The 20,926-nt window shown below is 35.6% G+C and overlaps 1 protein-coding gene across 2 annotated transcripts in view; it reads left to right on the plus strand.

Annotated features, from left to right (window-relative positions):
* Nucleotides 1-20,926, plus strand: part of CNTN2 (contactin 2) — a 51,189-nt gene that overhangs the window by 18,716 nt on the left and 11,547 nt on the right. The window contains exons 1-14 of one of the 2 annotated variants that reach the window (XM_081947842.1): nucleotides 2,509-2,622; nucleotides 2,726-2,836; nucleotides 6,508-6,652; nucleotides 9,510-9,685; nucleotides 10,571-10,666; nucleotides 12,826-13,035; nucleotides 14,412-14,511; nucleotides 15,526-15,701; nucleotides 16,250-16,386; nucleotides 17,497-17,626; nucleotides 18,392-18,542; nucleotides 19,496-19,623; nucleotides 19,933-20,108; nucleotides 20,305-20,425. In XM_081947842.1, coding sequence (XP_081803968.1) covers nucleotides 2,782-2,836; nucleotides 6,508-6,652; nucleotides 9,510-9,685; nucleotides 10,571-10,666; nucleotides 12,826-13,035; nucleotides 14,412-14,511; nucleotides 15,526-15,701; nucleotides 16,250-16,386; nucleotides 17,497-17,626; nucleotides 18,392-18,542; nucleotides 19,496-19,623; nucleotides 19,933-20,108; nucleotides 20,305-20,425 — 1,801 coding nt within the window. In that variant the 5' untranslated portion in view covers nucleotides 2,509-2,622; nucleotides 2,726-2,781. Of the gene's footprint in view, nucleotides 1-2,508; nucleotides 2,623-2,725; nucleotides 2,837-6,507; nucleotides 6,653-9,509; nucleotides 9,686-10,570; nucleotides 10,667-12,825; nucleotides 13,036-14,411; nucleotides 14,512-15,525; nucleotides 15,702-16,249; nucleotides 16,387-17,496; nucleotides 17,627-18,391; nucleotides 18,543-19,495; nucleotides 19,624-19,932; nucleotides 20,109-20,304; nucleotides 20,426-20,926 lie in introns of those variants that run through there. The other variant, XM_081947841.1, reaches the window with a different exon arrangement.

A 20,926-nucleotide genomic window follows, 5' to 3' on the forward strand; every position in this document is an offset into this window, starting at 1 on the left:
CTTCTCAGAGCTTGGTGTAAGAAATTGTTAGGAAGCTGGGAAACCCATGGAAGAGAAGACAGTCATAAACATAAACAGTAAAGAGACAGTGGGCACACCAATTGATAGTGTACAGTATCTCACAAAAGGCAAATTAGCCAGGGGGAGAGAAATCTGGGAGACTGAGTGTTAAATCACTCTGCTCTAATTAATTCATTGTAATTGAGTTGTGAATTTCCTCTTTTTTAAGATTTGATATTTACCCCAGACTCACATTAAAGATACCTTGCGAAATGTATGTAATTCTTCTTCCTTGAACTTTCCCAGCTACATGGGAAATATCTGGATGTTGACATTTGGATTCTTATATGCCTATTAATGTTTATAGTCCACTGTGCTTGGGAGAAACCAGGAAATGCCTTCATGAATATATCCATCTAGCTTACTTGGTAATAATAATGCAGAAGTTACCCTGCAATTTTTTTTGCAACTTTTCAGTTTCTCTCATCACCTGTTATTTCCATATGGTCTCCAAATCCAATCCAAGTATTAATTAGATGTAGCCCTGCTTAGCTTTCAAAGATCAACCCATTGTTTTGGTTGCCCATCTTGTTGGAAGAGGAGATTCCAGGAGCCTGAAAAAGCAACTGATCTTTCTACTTCATAAGAAGCTACTCCTGGATTCCATAGCCTGGATAATTTCCATCTTATCACCAGCTCCCCTTTCTAGGGAAGGTTGCTGACAAAGTGCTAAGGCTGCAACAACAGAGGGTTCTACAGATACAGTAGGAATCTGATTTGAAATGAGGCATGGGATAAAGATAGAGATATTTAGTGGCTTTTCTCATGGATGACTTGTGGTTGGACTTGCACGTATGGAACATGGTCATCCGTGTCCTTCTACACTTCCTAGTAGCTTTAATTATTGTCAACTACAGCTTTCTACTGGACTTCCTACAAAAATGGCAGGTGGAATTAATACATCAGTTGTTCCATTTCTACTTGAGTTGGTGGCTAAAGTTATTAGGGCAGTCAGCTATGGATCTAACCATCTGGCATTCTTTTATGGACTTTATCCCTGTGGCCCAAAACTCAGTCCTTTCTCCATTCTATTTAATTTCTACATAAAGTCATTGCAGAAAATATTTTGTTGGTTCAGAATATGGTATCATTAACATGTGATAACCAATTGTTCATCTTTATTCTGGATCCAGTGAAGATGCATTCATAATGGAGAAAATTGCATGTTTGAAAGGATTCTAAAATTTTCTATTTTAGAGAATTCTCTATTATGTGGCAACAAGTCTACCCTTGTAATTTAGAAGAATCGTTTCAGTTGTGGGCAAAGATTGATCCTATAAAGGGAGACAATCGAAATCAGTCTCCAAAGGAAATACATAGGAAAGTATAGCTGTTAATGATCAAGGTTGTCTGTCAAGGACATGAAACATGGAAAGATCCATCTAAACTAGAATAGTTTCTTATCAATTAGCTTTTTCTTCTGTCCCTGGGCTATATTAAGATATTAGAACAAAGGAAGGAAAACAATCTCAAATAGTATCAATGATTGCCTTTTGTTAGCTATTTTCCCTGAGTATTTGTATTTGCTTCTGATATGGCTTTGTTCCAATTAAACTACATTAATTAATTAAATCCAAATAAACCTAACCAAAACCAAACCAAACTAATTAATTAAATTACTTTGTTTTGTGCCTTTCCCTTTATAAAAACTTTCCATTCCTTTTTATTGTCAACTTATTGTCAGTATATTACTGAATTTAATTTTTTTTATTCCTTGATATAGTTTTGCTTACAGGAATAAATAGTTCCCTTAATAAAAAAATATGGTTTATGTTTTGGAAATATATAAGAATTCAGCAACAGAAACAAAAGCTGCAGATCTTGAATATGTGTCTTATTGTAAGCATTTGTTATATCCATGCTATTCAAGGATAGCATTTTGTTGTGGACTTTTAACTATTTAGATATTTACAACAACTATCCCAAATCATAATTTGAATAGGGCTATTTTTAATTTTCTCTTAAAAAGGAAATTGTAATCCATAAGCACATTCAGAGCAGTTTTTGGAATCACTTTATTTAGCTCCAGAAGCACCTGTAATTTTTTAAACAAATATTTCATTGAAGACTATTTTAAGAGCGCTCTCTCTCTCTCTCCCTCTCCCCCCCTCTCTCTCTTTCATTTTTTTCTTTTTTCCAGTGAGAAAACATTAGAAATGCATCTTTTTACTTACAGGCTAAAGTAATAGTCAGACAACTGATATAAGGATGCTGATTGTGTTTTCTATGTGATTTCATTAGAAGATGGGCAGGCGATGGGTCGAATATTTTCCAGTTTTCTGGGAAAAACTAGCAGTGCCTGCTAATATAAATAACAGGATATTTACTGAAACAATCATTTTCTTTCTTATTGTCCTATATATGAATATTTTAGTAGCCTAGCTTGATTTGTGAAAATAGGAGGTCCAATATTTTAATGTTCTTAATAGATATTTTACAGGGAAACGAAAGGGAGATCCTAGAATTGGATTAGAGCATATTTAAAGAGCAAAGCACAACATTATTAATGTTTTACTAATTGTAAACTATTGTTTAATAGTTAAGCTATTCCATTTAACAGAGGTAAGGGATTACGCTGCTGGATGGTATGAAATGTTGAAAGTATAGATTCAATGGCTTGGTAGTCAGTTGAATTATTAACAATTGCACATATGTTTTCTTACAGACTCACACTCTGTTCCCCTGTTTGTGGAATTGTCTTTCACCTACTGAAGCCTACAAATGGGAAAGTCTGCAGAACTTCTCTTATTTTCATTAGTAACTATCTGTTCTACAGGTAAGAGTTTCTTTGAAGGGACCATCCAGATCTAGATAGGCATAAGGACTGGTCTAATGAATGCTAGTTAACAAAATTATTCGTACTTTCATCTACAGTATTATTCAGGATATTAAGTTATATAAGAAAGACAACTCAGGAAATATGAACTTTCACATGTGTACCTTTCAAATCATATACTTATAATGTAGCTTAGATATGTCTGCATGCAGAATTTATAAAGCTATTTATAATGATTTTTTTTACTAGGTAGGAAAACAAAAATAAAAGAATCATACATATGGTTTTTTACTACATTGTACTGTATGTCAACCTTACTAGAAAAAATGTCTTTATTTGGGGAGGAGGGTTACATAGAATTTTTCTTAAAATGTCATTATTTATCTATTTATGATATTATAAATATCAGAATCCTTTTGCATTTTCTGTTCTTCACCTAATGCACAAATCTTTGCTTTTTAATTGAATTCAAACAACAGTATTCCTGATAGAAGTTTCACGCTATGCTTTAAAAGGTTGATCTCTCAATGGGAAGGCGTTTCATTTCAGATGGCTGAGAATTAGATAATGCTTTGGCGCTAATTCATCATCTTGGGAGAGGCAACTTCTCTGTCGCTTATAAATATCTAATTACATTGTAATGTTTTGGGGGTCTCTTGGGAAGGTAGTTGGCCTAGATCAGGAGGCAATTAGATTGCGTAGAAGCTAGTCTGGCCCACATATGTCAATGACATCAAGGCAATGCTAGGAGGATTCTCTGTTAACCAGCTGAATTTAGGAGGCTTCTTTTTTTGCATTCAAGCAGAGACCATAAGGATTAATTCATTTACAAAGCCCCACAGGAGCACTTTCTAATGGTTGATAATGTATGATATAAAAGATTAGTATAATGATGGCCAGAAGGCTGGAAATACCTCACGGGGAGCATGAAAAGGAGCCAGTCAGAAAAAAGCCACCAATTGATCCCATTGGGAGATCAACCTTTTTGAGAATAAAAATATGGATTTCTAAAAATACCTAGATATTTTCATTAATGTCAATATTATTTTCAATACATGAGCCCAGGTCTTAAGCTCTACAAAGCTGAGTTGCTCCAGACGCCTCCTTCCTTTCCTATCCTAAACACATATACAAGGCTATCCCAGCTGCAGAAAATAAAAGATGAACTGTTCTAAAAAGCGGGGTGCTGACTCTCTTCATCACTTGCTTGGCAGCATCTGGAACTGAAGGGACTGTTGCTCAGATCTGGCTAACCACAAATTTATCTGCAGTGCTATATAATGCTCCAAAACTGCAGCAATAGGACCATTATTCTTATGTAATACATTGACAACACCATCTAATAAACCTCATGCGAAATAATTGTTAAAAAGACCTTATAAATAGATCTGAATAAGTGTCTCAGAAACATGTTGAAGGCAAAGCTAATTGAAGTTCTTCCCATCCTTGTGTACTTTACTGAAGCTCAATATGCTCTATTCTGATTTTCTGGTTTCTTTGCCATCTGGAGGTAGGCCATCCTACCTTTGATCACTTGGAATTGTGTGTAGTATAGGATTTGTTTCCAAAGAAATATTTTGCAGCCGTATAGCACAATCCTAATGAGGCTTCCTCAGCTGTACAGACCTCTGGTTTCATCAGAACTTGTTCTTATTTAATTGCACAGCATTGTAGTCTTAACTACTGAATATACTTTCCTGTTTTTGGTACTAGGATTTCTGCTATTACTATTTTAAAATAGCATAGTTAGTGGCAGCACTTATTTTGTATATTAAACACTTATTAGAAACTTTACATATGCTTGAATGATTCAGTTTGATGAAGAAAAAAATGCTTTGTCTGCAGCTCCTTTGTTTTTAAGCAACCAGGAGTAGTTGATAGAATTGTTTCATGCAGATAGATAAGAGCCTTCTTCCCCAATATATCAGATTCCTGAAGTTTTTCACTACATAGGAAGACATTAACAAATAATTCTCATTAACTCATTTAGTTCTAAGTTTTATGTTACTTGCTAATTGTTTTTTTTAATTGAGATACTACTAAAACAGGGCTGAAAAATTTCTATCCCTCCAGATGTTACTACACAATTTCTAACATTCCAATTTCCCAGCTGGAGCTGCTGAAAACTGCAATTCAGCAACATCTGAAGCACACCAGCAAAACTATTTCATCTTCTGTACTTAGATAGAAGTACTCTACATTCTCTTCCTCATTCATAGCACATGTTAGCCTTTAGTAGTGCCACAGATCTGAGTTTATGCTTTAACGATACAATAGATATAACTAGAAAAAACAAGACATGGCCATGAGAGATTTCTGCCATACCATCTCAATATTTGCTCTATAACAGGGGTGTCAAACTCATGTCACAGCATCATGTGTATCAGGACTTTTTCTTCCTTCGCTAAACTCGGTGTGGGCGTGGCCAGCACATGACGCATCTGGCCCACGGGCCCAGGAGTTTGACAGCTCTGCTCTATAAGAACCTAATGACATCACAAGTGCTCCATAAAGATAACAAGCATTACATTCTTAAACAAATGCATGTTATTTTGGCATTTTATCTAATGCCTGGAAATCTCAGGTACAAATCCTAGTCTTTCTGCCCTTTTCACAACTCCAATTCATAGAAATTATAGGAAAAGATGAGGCCAGTAACAAACAAACAAAAAAAAAAAACAGGGAGGAAAAATAGAGCTTGGTTTTTCTTGCTTAACAAATATACCATTGATATTTAGAGGCAGAAATCTGAGTTTAACAAAAATGGCTTTTGAATGCGCAATTATCATGAATTATTTATTGAATTCTGAGTACTCTTTAGCCAGTCCTCCCCCGCAACCAAAAAACTTGAGTACATCTGCTTTTAGCTATTGAAATGTCATTAGAAGATGACAATCTTCCTAAGCCAATATTCCATCCTTTGTTCCATCAGCGTCAAGGACAAGACCATTTCCAGCTGAGATAGGATAAGTATGCTTAAGAGGGAGCAAAGGGTCCTGCAATTATTTTAATTAACCCAGCAATGCTTTATTATCAGCATGTGGATGTGTATATCTTGCTAACTTACGAGAAGACAGATTGCTCAGGTTCATATGCAGAAGGCCCCACTTAGTGAGATGTATGTCTGATGTATTCCACACTGTCAAAGCCCTTTCATTTACACATAGATATAAATGCATGAGAATTTTTCCTATATTCCTCATGCATGTAAGTGGAAGAATAAAATAAAAATAGAGTACCTGTATCCTTCTGGATTCCCCCCAGCTGGAAGTCACTTTTTGCATAAGATACTATGGTTTATTGTTGGAAGTAAGAAGATGCAAACAACCAATTTGAGAATGGAATTGTAAACTTTTAAAAATTTCATTTCTCTGATGTTTTCTGTTCTGTGTGAATCAGGGAGTCCCATATGGAACACATGAACATTTAACAGAAATTGGCTTCCAGTTGTTAATTCCAAAGGACAGAAAATACAGAATGCAAAGAACAGCCATCTGATGAGATACAATTATGCAAGAGCTTGCGCTTCCTCATAACTTTTCCTTTTTCATGAAAGAAAAGGGGGGGGGGATTATTAACAAAATGCTTTGTATGAAGTGCTCATTATTATCTTCTGTATTTGATTAAACTATATATATATTAAAGAGGGTTTTTTATATCTCCCTATATAGTCTGGAGGTCAGCCGAGCCTATGATGAGAAGCTATGGGCCTGTCTTTGAAGAGCAACCACACAATGTCCTTTTTCCAGAACGGTCAACAGAGGAGCAAATTTTGTTGGTGTGTCGAGCACGAGCGAGTCCGCCTGCAAATTATAGGTGATGTCACTTCCAGCAGCTGCTTTGTTTAATGGAAAGAATAATTGCAAAGTCAGAGGGCACATTTTGTGTCAAATGGCACTATGTATCTTTGCCTAGGCTGCTAATAATGTGGACAAAGGCAAACATTTCATATTCCATTCAATTAAATGAAGAACTGAATATATCGGTAAAGCATACAGTTAATTCTTTTTAGTTCATACCCAGGGGAATTTAATTACATTTAACATATAAGTAGTGCAAGTTTGTTCATTCCTCTTTAGAAGTAAACCAAATATAGATTAATTGTGCTCGCTTCCAAGTAACTGAATCTGATGCTGCCTGTTTTATTTTAATTTAGCCCTGGCTTACTTTTTTAAAAAAATATATTTTTGCTTAAGAACGTTCATTATAATACTAAAAACTAATTTATTTATTTATTTTGTATATCCAGTAAATTGCCCTTTTTCTCTTGGTCTGTCATTTGTATTTTCTGTATCTTGTCAGAGAAATCTCTTTTAAAGGACACTATGTTCGCAAACCTCATTTTCAAATCACTTTCAGAAATTGCCTGTTAAGTATTAGAAATCACCCCTGTTGATCTCTCATCATATTTTGCAAAAATATCACCTTTTGAGCTAATATGTTTAATTTTATTTTTATAGAGTATACATAATATACTGTCTGTAATAATCATAAAGCATTTTAAGCATATGGATGATTTACCAAGGTCTGCAAATGGTTTTCTGATCAGTGTGCATATATATATATATATATGCTGGTTTTGTTGTATTCGGGTCTTTTCCCGTGTAAGGTTGAGATTGTCTTTGCAACGTTTCGGCAGGATCACACCTGCCATCTTCAAGCTGTGGGCCCACGTTGCAAAGACAATCTCAACCTTACACGGGAAAAGACCCGAATATATCTGCCTAATATGTAATACAGCCTAGGTTCGAATCCCAGTAAGGGTATGGCTAGCTGATGAGAGCTAAATAGCTTGGAATAGATCTATACTAATCTCCCTTTATTTATTTATCAGCACAAATACAACACACACACACACACACACACACACAGAGTATATGTATGTATATATGTGTGTGTGTGTGTGTGTGTGTGTGTGTGTGTGTGTGTATGTATGTATGTATGTATGTATGTATGTATGTATGTATTTGTGTTACAACCCCTGGTATGCCCAAATATTTATTTATCAGCACAAATACAACACAAACATATACATACATACATACATACATACATACTACATACATACATACATACATACATACATAAGCTAACAGCCAACTTCCCTTTCTGGACGTCCTAATCTACAAAAAATCCAATGGCTCCCTAGGACACACCATTTACTGGAAAAAAAACATACACACCAACTGCTACTTAAATGCACAATCCCATCACCACCCTACACAGATCAACTCTGTTGCCAAGAACCTCATCTCCAGAACCAAACGCCTAGCCGACAAAAACCACCTGAAAACTGAATTACACACTCTCACAAATGTATTAATCTCCAATGGATTCCAAAGAAAAACAATTACCAACCTAATCCAAAGAGAGACTCTCCCCAAAAACTGAGACACAGAACGGGGCAACAGCATCGCCCTCCTCCCTTACATCAAAGGCACCACTGATAAAATCAGCAAAATTCTCCACAAACACAATATCAAGACAGCCTTCAACACTGGCCAAAAAATAGCCAACAACTTAAGAAACCCCAAAGACAAAATCCAGCTAGAAAACCAAGAAGTCTACGAAATACCATGTAAAATCTGCCCTGCAACATACATAGGACAAACGAACAGGAGAATAAATGCACGCATTGCAGAACACAAGAACGCAGTAAGAAAAAAAGAAAAAACTTCCTCCCTTTTCCAGCACCTTAAAGCTACAGGACATGAAAATAATTTTGAAGGAACCAGGTTAATCTCCAAAACTGAACACTTCAACAAGAGAATAATTATGGAAGCTATCGAAATAGAGAAACACCCCCACAACATGAATAAATGTGACGATACCTCCCGCCTACCAGACATCTGGAAACCAGCCCTAGTCAACAAATGAGCCCTACCCACCACCCATGCCGTTACAACACGAAACAACAATAGACACACAGCCAGCACCAATCAGTACCAATCAGCACCAATCGACCAATCATGATACAACCACACAACAAATCATTCCACTTACTGAAACAAAGCCAGCACTCCGCACCCCCACCAAGATTTATAGAAATACGGCAGCTCCGACCACGCTTTAAGCCCAAAACCCAGCCTGAAGATGGCGAGTGAGACCTCGCCAAAACATTGCCAAGACATACATACATACATACATACATACATACATACATACATACATACATACATATGTGTGTATGTATATATGTACAAGTACACACACACACATTTATTTGCTCAAGTTTTGCTCACCAATTGCAATTCTGAGCAGCTTCCATAAGATTACAGCAAACAAGGAAAGAATCAACACCAATACCCAAATCAGTAGAAAGCAGAAAAACCTAGGTAGCAGAAAAAAATTGGAACCAGTGTGAATTTTCAGATATTCTAGCTTTGCTATTTATGAACAATGATGGATCCCAATCCCAATCTTGGTGCAAAATATGCTTCTGGTTATGCTTAAATAATATTTAAGCACTGAGTTGGAGGTCTTTCATATTAAGAAAGTACAAACATAACTTGTCCAGTGTTTGACTGGGGTTTGATAGAAATAGGCAAATAATATTTTCCATTCAACAACTATCCAACAATAGGCTCCATTGTCCATTCAGGATAGTGCTAATGTGCAGCTGTGAGTCTTCTACTGTGTTCCCACTCCATCCCAATATTATTGTTTTTGGCAGGTGGAAGATGAATGGAACAGAGATCAAAATAGAGCCAGATTCACGATACAGGTTAAATGGTGGCAACTTGGTAATAAGAAATCCAGTGAAAGCTAAAGATGCTGGGTCCTACCAGTGCATAGCATCCAACTCAATTGGCAAAGTAATAAGTAGAGAAGCTTCTGTTCACTTCAGCTGTAAGTAATTTGTCCCATTTTGAATACATTCTCTGTAGAAGAAGGACAGCAGTGTCAAGAACTCTGCCACTTTATTTTACAGTTCCTCTTACAACCATGATATTAAATTTTTAGTCAAGATGCTGGAGATCTCAGCTATTTTAAAGAATATGTAGATGTAAATAAATCTCTTTTGGGGTACATGATTCTGAATACCAATGTAAAAATGTTGGGGGACTAGGAGACTACATGATGGCAGTTGCTGCCTTTTGCTATAAACAGGGTAAATACAGGTAGTAGTTAGATCTAAGGACTGTCTTCTTCCACATTGATTTCCTTCTTTCATAAAATCATGAGATGACACTGTGCATGAATGCTAACTATGCATGAGTTTTCTAGCATGTGAGTAGGCCCTATTTAATGCTTATCTTTGCTGCCTAGTATTTCTGATCCAAATTAGTTTTCAGATTAAACTAATTTACTGAAAGCTCAAGAAGAGTTGCAAAATTATTAATCATATCACAAATTTTCCAAGTCCAGCTTATTCATTTACTTTTCTCTGTATAGAAAGCTTGTTGCTGTTTTTATATTTTACTGATCAACGTTGGGATTATATCTGTATTGATTACAAACAAACAGGTGCAACTTGTTTTAAAGAGCTGCTTAGAATTGGAATTACTAATAAGTAAAAAGGATAGAAAGATAGCATTGGCTTCTCTAATCCAAAATAGCAGACTCTCTAAGGACTGCTCTTGAAGACAACTGCTGTTCCTTTCACAATTTCCTTTTGATAGGATGGGAACATGATTATTTGTAGAAAGCAATATTTCCCCTAAGAACCAATTTGTAAAAAGTGCTAGCCATCCTAGCTCACATCTGAAATGCTGGGCTGTTTGTATGTCTTAGATCTGCAGGAATTCTCTACGGAAGAAAGAGATCCAGTGCGTGCTACGGAGGGCTGGGGAGTGATGTTGACCTGCAGCCCACCTCCACACTATCCAGGTGAGGAAACAGCAATGCATTAGAAGTGAGGCTTTCACTTAAAGTGTACAAAGCATTCATATTTGAGGAATGATATATCAGAAATTGGTGTTAGACCATAACATTTGACCTGCTAGAATGTTAATATTTGGTTGCTGTTATTCCTTTGCTGTTGTTTTTATTGACATTATTGTTGCTTCTTATTGAATGATAATAAAGTCTAAAAAATAAATAATTGTTTTTATTTATTTACTACCTACCTTGCAATTATACACCAGCAACATTTAATACTTATTCTTTAGAATCTGTTCTTGTTTCAGAATAATTTGGGCCTAATTAGCAGTGTAGAGCAGTGTTGCCAAATATTAATAGAAGTTTTATTTATTTTTTATTTTATTTATTTCATCAAGCACGTATTAGATAACATATATAAGTATAAACATGATTTTGGACACATGAAATATTAGGACAGGGATGGTAGGCACATTGGTGCGCTTATGCACTTATGCACGCATCTTACAGACTTCTTAGGAATGGGGTGAGGTCAACAGTAGACAGCCTAAGGTTAAAGTTTTGGGGGTTTGGGGAAGAAATCACAGAGTCAGATAGTGCATTCCAGGCATTGACCACTCTGTTGTTGAAGTCGTATTTTCTGCAATCAAGTTTGGAGTGGTTTGCCTTAAATTTGTATCTATTGTGTGCTCTTGTATTGTTGTGGTTGAAGCTGAAGTAGTCATTGACAGGTAGGGCATTGTAGTGGATAATTTTATGTACTATGCTTAGGTCAGTCCAAAGGCGCTGTAGTTCTAAGTTGTCTAAGCCCAAAATTTCAAGTCTGATGGCATAAGGTATTTTGCTGCGAGCAGAGGAGAGGAGGACTCTTCTTGTGAAATATCTCTGGACTCACTCAATTGTATTAATGTCCAATATGCAGTGCAGGTTCCAGACAGATGAGCTGTATTCGAGAATTGGGCTAGCAAATGTTTGTATGCTCTACTTAGCAGTACAATATTACCAGAGAAGAAGCTACACAAGCTTAGGTTAACAACTATTAATGCCTTTTTGACAATGTTATTACAGTTGGCTCTGACACTTAGATCATTAATATGAGTACTTGTAGTTAAAGTTAAATTTGCTACACTTTCTGTTAAAAGTACAGACAATTACAGTGAGAAAGGCTTTGAGAAGTTACAAAATTTTCAAATTATTACAGACCTCATCCCCATAGTTCCTAGTTCTTCAGTGAAGTCTGAAATTCTTCCTGAAAAACAGTTATTGGATGCTACGTAATTGCTGCTGCAAGTTCCATGTCAAAACTTAGAATTTTGGTCTAGTTAGAAATTGTATTTATTATTGCTGTTTAGTAAGACAAATCTATGTGTGAATATTTCTCTGACTGTCCTTTTGAATAGCAAGATACTTTATTGCATTTCATGAAAAGAGATTGCAGTAAATATTTCCATCAAGAAATAAAGGAGTTTTTAGCTAGAATAGGATATAAGGATTCAGTGTTATTGGAGGATTTTAGAAATAGTAAATGAAATGCCAATATGTGGTTATGTATTAAATCTTGGTATATTTTATGATGAAGAATGTTTAAACAATTATAGTCAAATGAAAATGGAGGTATGATGATGGTAACATGTATAAATATCTGAGTTAAAATACCTAATATGAATTATGCTTGATGACTGTGGAAAAGATGCACGAAAGCCTTTTGTAACCAACTGATACACTTTCTACAGTATGTAAAGAAGGAAGATTTTACGTGTTGTGTTTGTTTTAAAAATAAAAAATAAAAAAAATTATTTTAAAAAAGAAATAAAGGAGTTTCTAATTTAATATATTGGATTCAGCTCTTTTTAAACAATGTTGTAGAACAATTATACATCCTTTCTAAAAGGACAAATATGCTCATTTCATTCTTCATAAGACACAAATATATATCACTGATATATACCAGGCATTGAGATAGATAGAGAGACAGATAAAGAGGCAGACAGATAGATGGATAGGCAGACGGATGCAGAATAATTTCATAGCAATTCGATTTAGTAGTAGGACTGTCTAGAAAATAATTGGCTGGGGTCAAGCTTCTACTGTAACTATCATATGATATAAAAAAGCATTTCCCCCTTCCCCTCTGTTTTTTTTTCCTCTCTCTCTCTATGTATATACAGGACTTGAATATCGCTGGTTTGTGAATGAATTCCCAAACTTCATTCCAGCAGATGGCAGGCACTTTGTCTCTCAGACAACCGGAAACCTTTACATTGCTAAGACTGAGTCTTCTGATCTTGGCAGCTACTCCTGTTTCGCTACCGGCCATATTGGCTCTGTGAAAAGGAATGTTTTTAGCACGTTTTCTCAACTCGTTCTTGTGAGAGAAGGTCAGCATTGAAAGGCTCTTATCTGTCTGTCTCTCTGTCTAAAATGGATATCCACGAAGCAAATACTCTTCAGGGGTTTATAAGGTGGTTTTTCTCTAACTGTGTGTATCTCTAAAGTTATTATTATTGTACAAAGTATGTCCCACTTAATCAAATATAATTTGCTAGTCATGTACCTACACAAGTTTAATGTGCTTGATTAATGTTTGCTGAGGGGGTGTCAGTTTTTGTTTTTGTCTCTGCATCATTCACATTGAGTTTGGGTGGGGGACAAGCATTTTTCTTGTAAGACATGTTAAGATATAGTCTACTCTAAAATGATCAAGTAAAAGCCATACTTCTACAGAAACATGAACTAAATATCTGTCAGCTTACTTTAGGTTCTTGACTTCTTCAGTTTATGTCTCTTAACATCAATTAGCTTAATTTTTACAAAATTCCCATTACCTGCATTTATCTTATTACCTTTTTACTACCTTTAGATTTAAGTAGAGTTGAGATTAGGAAAGGACTGCAGCTTACTTGTTGGGCACACCAAAAAGCCTAATTCAATCCTTGGTACCTTTCAATAAGGCTGGCAAAAGCTTGCTTTAGAAATTTGAGAGAGTTTGTGCTTACACAGTGTAGATAATGTTGAACTAGAATGCCAGGGTTGGTTCAACTGAGTGTAGATTGCTATATTGTGAACAACTTGATATTACAGCTGAATGAAGACTTTTTGATTGAAAAATTTACAACAAGAGGAGGTCTTGGACCATATGGTAACTCCAGTAACATATTGAGTCTGCTGCAACAGCCATTCAAAGTTTTGCAGTTATTGTACTTTTTTGAGTTTGAAGTTGAAGATGAATTAGCAATTAAAGAGAAAGAGCAAACTGAATATTATATGATTTGGGAAGTATTTTACCAATGGTTGGAGAATAGAAAAGGAGTTTGGAAATGAAGAAGGCTAATAAATAAGTAGAAAATATATTAAGATAGAGATATAAATAAGATGAAAAGTGTTAGTATGTGTATCATGAGAATAATGATGTTTAATGTTAATATGGTATCATCACTAGAAGATATTAAGAAGAAAAATGGAGAGTTTTGCAATACTTAAATGTTTAATATATTATAATATTAAGCTTAGGGTAATACTAATGTTAATATGAATGTGAAAGATGTGGCAAATGAGGAAAAGTTTGCACAGAAATGTTTGCACCCAGACGACACACTGCATAAGGAAAGATGGAATGTTTATTTTTGCAAGTGAAAAATAATAAAATTGTTTCTAAGAAAAAAAATAATTGCAAAACTTTGAATTAATCTCTGCTTTATAGTGACCTCTTTTTCATGACTAACATCTTTGCAGTCACCTCTCTTTCTCTCCTCAGATACCAGACCTCATGCCCCAATCATTAAAGCCAAGTTTCCTTCTGATACCTACGCTCTAACTGGACAAGTGGTGGCTTTGGAGTGTTTTGCCTTTGGGAAGTGAGTAGCTGTATCCGTGCATTTAATTCCATGTTGTTGACAACAAAAAAATTGCCAACCCTCCTCGTCACTGGTTACATATCATGGTGCATACTTAAAAGAATGTATAGTTTTATGGAAGGGAAGTGTGAGCAGAGTTAATGCAGAGTTTTGTGCTCTGTTTGCCTATTTAATGAACTAGGGTTTTAATAATTGAATACTATTGCTCTCTATTTTTATCATTTGACTAAAACAATAAATAAATGTCAACTGGATTGAGTTAGAGCTCACAAAGGTTTGTTTTAGTCTATTAATGGTACTCTTTTGGCTCTGCGCTGGGTGATGTAATAAGGATGTTTTGAAGCAAGTACAAAATCCACACAAACAAGAGGGGGGATAGCAGAAGATGTGACAATTTGTCTGTCAGTCTGCTGTATATTTTTATATATTAGTAAGAGAAAGAATGAACATTGAGAAGGTTAAAAGTTGGTCATGCAGTGGCTTGGAATATGCTTCAAAAAGTGCAGGGACACTTACATACCATGTTTCCTCGAAAATAAGACAGGGTCTTATTTTCTTTTGACCCCCAAAATAAGCGCCTGGCTTTATTTTCGAGGAGGTCTTATTATTTTTGAGGTGCAGGAGGCAGTAAGCATGGTCACCTCATGGCTGCTGCTGTGTTGTTTCAGGGAGGGCTTATTTTTGGGGGAGGGCTTATTTTAGCACATGCGCTCAAAAGCCCGATTGGGCTTCTTATCCAGGGAGCTCTTATTTTCAGGGAAACAGGGTAGTACTGTTAGCTATTCCTTAAACCAGCTTTCTATTTTTCTAGCATCATGTGATTTCCCTCTATACAGTAACTGCATCTCTATGACACACATAGGATAGCCCTATATAAAAGTAATGTACAAAATGCTACACATAACAAGGAAAGGAAAAAGTATCCATGTGCCACATGTTGCATTGCCCCTGATGCTTGAGCGGAATGGGACCCTGCTTGAGTACCCTTTGACAGATGTTTCTTTCACAATCTAGCCCTGTCCCTCAAATAAAATGGCGAAAGGTGGATGGTAGCCAGTCCTCCAGATGGATCTCAACTGAGCCTGTCCTGCAGTTTCAAGAGGCTGGCTTTGACGATGAAGGCACTTATGAGTGTGAAGCTGAGAATGGCCAAGGAAAAGATACTTTCAAGGGCCGCCTCATTATCCAAGGTAAAGAATCCGAGCAGATTCATTTACAAGTCACAGCTTTTAGTTTGTTATATTTTTTGAATTTATTGGAGCTGCCTTATATTTAATTATTAAAACATTTATAAGATCCATATTTGTTTACCTTTAAGAAAACCTGCATCATTAAATAGAAAAAAACCTCACCATTTCCTGGCTTGTTTCAGATTGACTTTACTTAATGGAATGACAGTATACCTGTGAACATAATCTGAGTTTTGGAATCCATCTCATTTTCACATTGGTGAAGATTCCCCCCCCCCCCCATTTTATTGCATTAGTAAAACTAGCCATTTTATTGTTGTGATAACACCTAAGCTGTTTGCTTGGTAAGTGAATCGAGGAGATGAAACTATCCTTTCTTAGTGGAGAGACACATCTTTATGCACAGGTGCTGTCATTCGGGTTTTTAGAAGTGAAAGGTACAACAATGGAGTTGTAGCAAATCTTCACTAGATCATCATCATCATTATTATCTTGCACTGCTTGAAATGCATGAAACCCACTCCTGTTTTTACTCTTTTTTTTTTTAGCTCAGCCAGAATGGCTAAAAGTCATCACAGACAAAGAAGCTGATATTGGATCAAATATCCACTGGAGCTGTGCTGCAGCTGGCAAACCAAGGCCTACATTAAAGTGGCTACGGAATGGGCAACCATTAACTTCCCAGGTACATATGACAAATGAACAAGTTCTATCTGTATCATTGACCTTGGTGTCAACATCCTGAAGATTATGTAACATGTAATTTTATGTTACCTATGAAGACTGGGTGTCTTAGATTTTTTTCTTCCATTCAACAAAACCCAGGAGTAGTTTTTTTATCTGTACAAATAGTCCTCATGTAGTGACCACTATTGGCACCAACAACTTGGTTACTGAGTGGATAATCACATGACTGTCTTTGTGCTTACAATTTTATTTCAACTTTCCTCTTCAGTGATGTAGTGGAGTTGCTTATGTTTAATGATACAAAAGTCTTTTCTTATACAGTTACTTGGTTTAATTATAACTTTAGAGTATTTAAAATGGTTTTTCATTTAACTATTTCTTTTTATTCCTTCGAAATAAGGAATTTCAAGTTCAACTCCTTACTTGGAGAACTTGTTTTTTTAAAGGGGGAATTATTTCCCTTTTAAATGTTAGTTTCTGGTTTATATTACAATACTGGGATTTCTTTATATTTCTGAAATATGACTTTGCTAATGGGTTACAGTGGAGATAGGAAATGCATATTTGAATGAAATAAGTTGCTATTTAGAAATCTGTTTTCCAGCCTCTCTTTTGTAAAGGTGAAAGAGTCTCTGTCACATTAAAGTGAAGTATTCTTTTAGTCCATTTACATTAGGACATTGAGGATATTTATATGGGATTTGTTTTTGTACTTAAGTTGAGGTATGGAATTTTGAGTTTGTATATGTTCATTAATGTTAAAATCTTAGATATTTGCTTGGATCTTTTGCTAATAACTAGATTGAAGAATGGCATTACTTATTTGATTTGCTCATTATTAACAGATGGCTTATGGGATTAAAATGTTTTATATTTGTTACCTAAAATAAGGTAAAGAGATTCTGAAATTGTTTTTCATTGCCATGATGAGGGTGAGAAATTGCTTTTGGGGAAACATTTTGGGGATAATTTTATGCCTTTTTCATTTCTTTCTTGCAATTTTTCTATTTTTTCTTATAGTTTGCATTCTTTTATTGTTCTATGCAAAAATTTTAATAACATTATTTTTGATAATAATGTTATTTTTGACATTTCCTTGTCTAAACAGAATCGCATTGAAGTGAATGGTGGAAATTTAAAGATATCAAAGTTAACAGTGGAAGACTCAGGGATGTACCAGTGTATAGGAGAGAACAAACATGGCAAAATCTATGCAAGTGCAGAATTGTATGTCCAAGGTAATTTCTGGCTTTCCAAGAATTAAATGAGAATTGCTTATCAATAAGGTTGGGAAGTTAGTTTTCCCAGCCCTAATAAGTTGTCCTGAATTGAACATAGTATTGTTTAGTTTTGCTGGTTTCAGGTGTGGCTAGAAGGACTGAAATGACACACCCCACCCAGACAAGTTGGCACACTCTAGATAAGATAAAGAAATACAGAAATAGCCAGCTCCCTCCCTCGGAGGTTCTCCAAGGACATTGGGTGTCTCACCTCAGGTGTTTCCTGAGGAACTTTCCATGACCTTGAAGACGTGCAGAGGCAATGGTGACATCAGCACATATGCTTCCTCGAGACCTGTCAATAGAAACATTAGATTCCTGGTCAACAGTGGTTTTGTGATAGTGTGGTTTTGTGATAGTGTGGTTTTGAAAACTGCAAGTTGCTTAAAAAGCTGGATAGAGTAGTGGCTTGGCACTTAGCCTAAATTGCTTAATAGATGCTGTAGATTTTTATATAGAAAAGCATGTTTAAAAATCACTTGCAAAAGGCAGAAAGTTTGGGAAGAATTGGGCAGCTTTTCAGGATCTTCATGCTAACCAGGTTGATTTTTACACTATTATAATATTTACAATTATTCAATTAACTGGAGGCAATGCATTTAAAGTGGTTGTTCTTGCATGGTACATTAGGTCATCTTAATGTAAATTATTTTTAATGACCAAGAAACGATTGCTTTGTGACTTTTTTTTTGTAAAAGCTCATTAATTGTATTTTCTCTTTAGCCTTTGCTCCAGATTTTCGACTAAACCCTGTTAGACAATTGATACCAGCAGCTCGAGGTGGAGAAATTATTATTCACTGTCAGCCCAGAGCTGCCCCAAAGGCTCTAATACTTTGGACCAAAGGCACTGAACTTCTGAGAAATAGTTCCAGGTAAGAGAAACCCATTTTTATTTTTAGCTTAGTGTCAATAGCTTTATAAATATTCTAGTTAATGCAAGCTCTATTAGTTAGTCTAAATGTGGGGCTGATTTTAATGCAAGTTTGGTCTGATCCCATCCATGCTTCCTTGAAATTGTCTTCTGTTAGCCTTACTTCCAGTTAAGAATGATTGTTCAAAGACATACAATCTGTTGTGGCTTTGCTTGAAGCCCATTAATTGATTTAAATGTGCAGTGATATCCAGATGTTCAATTATAATATAATAGAATATAGAGTTGATCTGAGTATAGAATAGAACAGAAAATAGAATAAAACTGAACAGAATAGAGAATAAAGAATTGAGAACATAATAGAATATAGGATAGAATATTGAAGGCTTTTTGGGGTAGGCTATGCCAGACCATTTGAACTGACTGAGTGCACATCTATTTGTGACAGAGAGATAAAGACATAAAGAGATAGAGCAAGAGAGAGACACAGAGAGAGACAGAAAAAGAAAGAGATAGAGACAGAAAGACAAGAAGACAAAGAATATGCAAAGTCAGCTTTGTGGTTGGGTGGACTTGAGTATCCAGAGTCTTCATATAGCACTGTAACTGAAATGTACACTTGTTCTATCCTTTCTGATCACTTTAAAGTAAGCCAGTGAGCAGAGGGTATTTTACAGGATTTAATTTAATTCCATCATCTAGTTATCTTCTTTACTTTCTTTTTGTCTCTTAATAATGACACTCTAACCACAATAGTATTGCAGTCTTACTGATGAGAAAATGCAAACCACCAGTGACTCCATCCATTTCATCGAAGTTCTATTTTATAAGGAATATTGTTCTTGACACCTTCCTTATTCTACAGGGCAAAACTCATCTGTGTCTTGATGCTTTGTCTCCAGTTCTTTAACCCAGGCTTCTGTGACTGACATATCTATGTGTTTACTGTTGCAGCATAATTATTACTCCCGATGGCACCTTGATCATTCGAAATATTAGCAAGCCCGATGAAGGGAAATACACTTGCTTTGCTGAGAATTTCATGGGCAAAGCAAACAGCACAGGAATTCTGTCAGTCCGTGGTAAGGATACATGTTTTATTTCTATGGGGACAAATATAACAACAATGGAAAAGGTAGTAGTACATTTTGTCAATAAGAATTCTTCTCTGGAAGAAGACACGTCATTAATTTACTATCCACACAGTCCTGTGGAATCTAAAAGACCTTGCAGGAGTCATGGGATTTTTAAAATTCCTTTTCTCCTCTCAGAGTAGAAGGTGATATCAGAAACCTCAGCTCCCATGCATGTTCCCAAGGTTTTTTAAAAATCTTCATATACATACAGATGGCTTTCCATTGTGAATTATCATTTTGCTTATCTTTTTGCAGATGCTACTAAAATCACTCTTGCACCATCCAGTGCTGACATCAACTTAGGTGAAGATATTACTCTCCAATGCCATGCTGCCCATGACCCAACAATGGACCTCACTTTTACTTGGTCCCTGGATGACATTTTAATTGACTTCAGCAAGTCTGAAGGCCATTACAAACGAGCTAGTAGAGTGAGTACTTTATGCTACTTCCCCCGCTTCCCCCAGAAAATACAGTGTAAGGTATGATGGTCTTAAGTCTTTTTGTCAAAGATATGTCTATTTCCAAGATAATCCACTCTTTTTAAAACATCCTTTTAAATGTATGCATTGCAAACTTCCTTTTTTATTAACACCGTTGCTAATGGTTTGCTTCTCCCATGGACAGAAAGAGAATATTGGAGATCTTGTGGTCTTGAATGCTCAACTGAAACATGCTGGCCGATATACTTGCACAGCCCAGACAGTGGTGGACAGTGCCTCTGAATCAGCTATGCTAGTTGTAAGAGGTATTTTTTTTTCTTGATTACTTTTTCTTGAAATAACGGTTTCCATTTTTAATTGCTTCTGCTTTGTCTACCTGAGAGATAGCTGACTTCTGTGATTTGAAATTGCCTCTTATTTCTGTGTTCATCAATACAAGAGATAGAAGTATATTTTGTTGTATGTTTACAAATTCACCCAATATAATATAAATTAGTATTAAAGGCTTCAGTCTTATGAGCACACCAGCACAGCACTTGAAGTAAACGTAGTCATTTAAATGTACATTGCATTCAAAAGTAAAATAAGAGGCATGTGGAGATTATTTCTTACAATATGAATAATAAGTTTTGAAATAGTTTTGCTCTACCTCAAATTTATGAAGCACTGGTAAATAAAATGTACGTGAAACTGGTGTACTAATGTTAGGCTTTTGATAGACTTTAAGTTTATAAGATTGTTTTGCTGTTATTGAGTATTTATTTTGATTTTTGGATACTTTGTGCTGTGTTTGTGATGACTGTCCT

The sequence above is a fragment of the Natrix helvetica genome (assembly GCF_964273705.1).
Source record: "Natrix helvetica genome assembly, chromosome: 3".
NCBI classification, from domain to species: Eukaryota; Metazoa; Chordata; class Lepidosauria; order Squamata; family Natricidae; genus Natrix; species Natrix helvetica.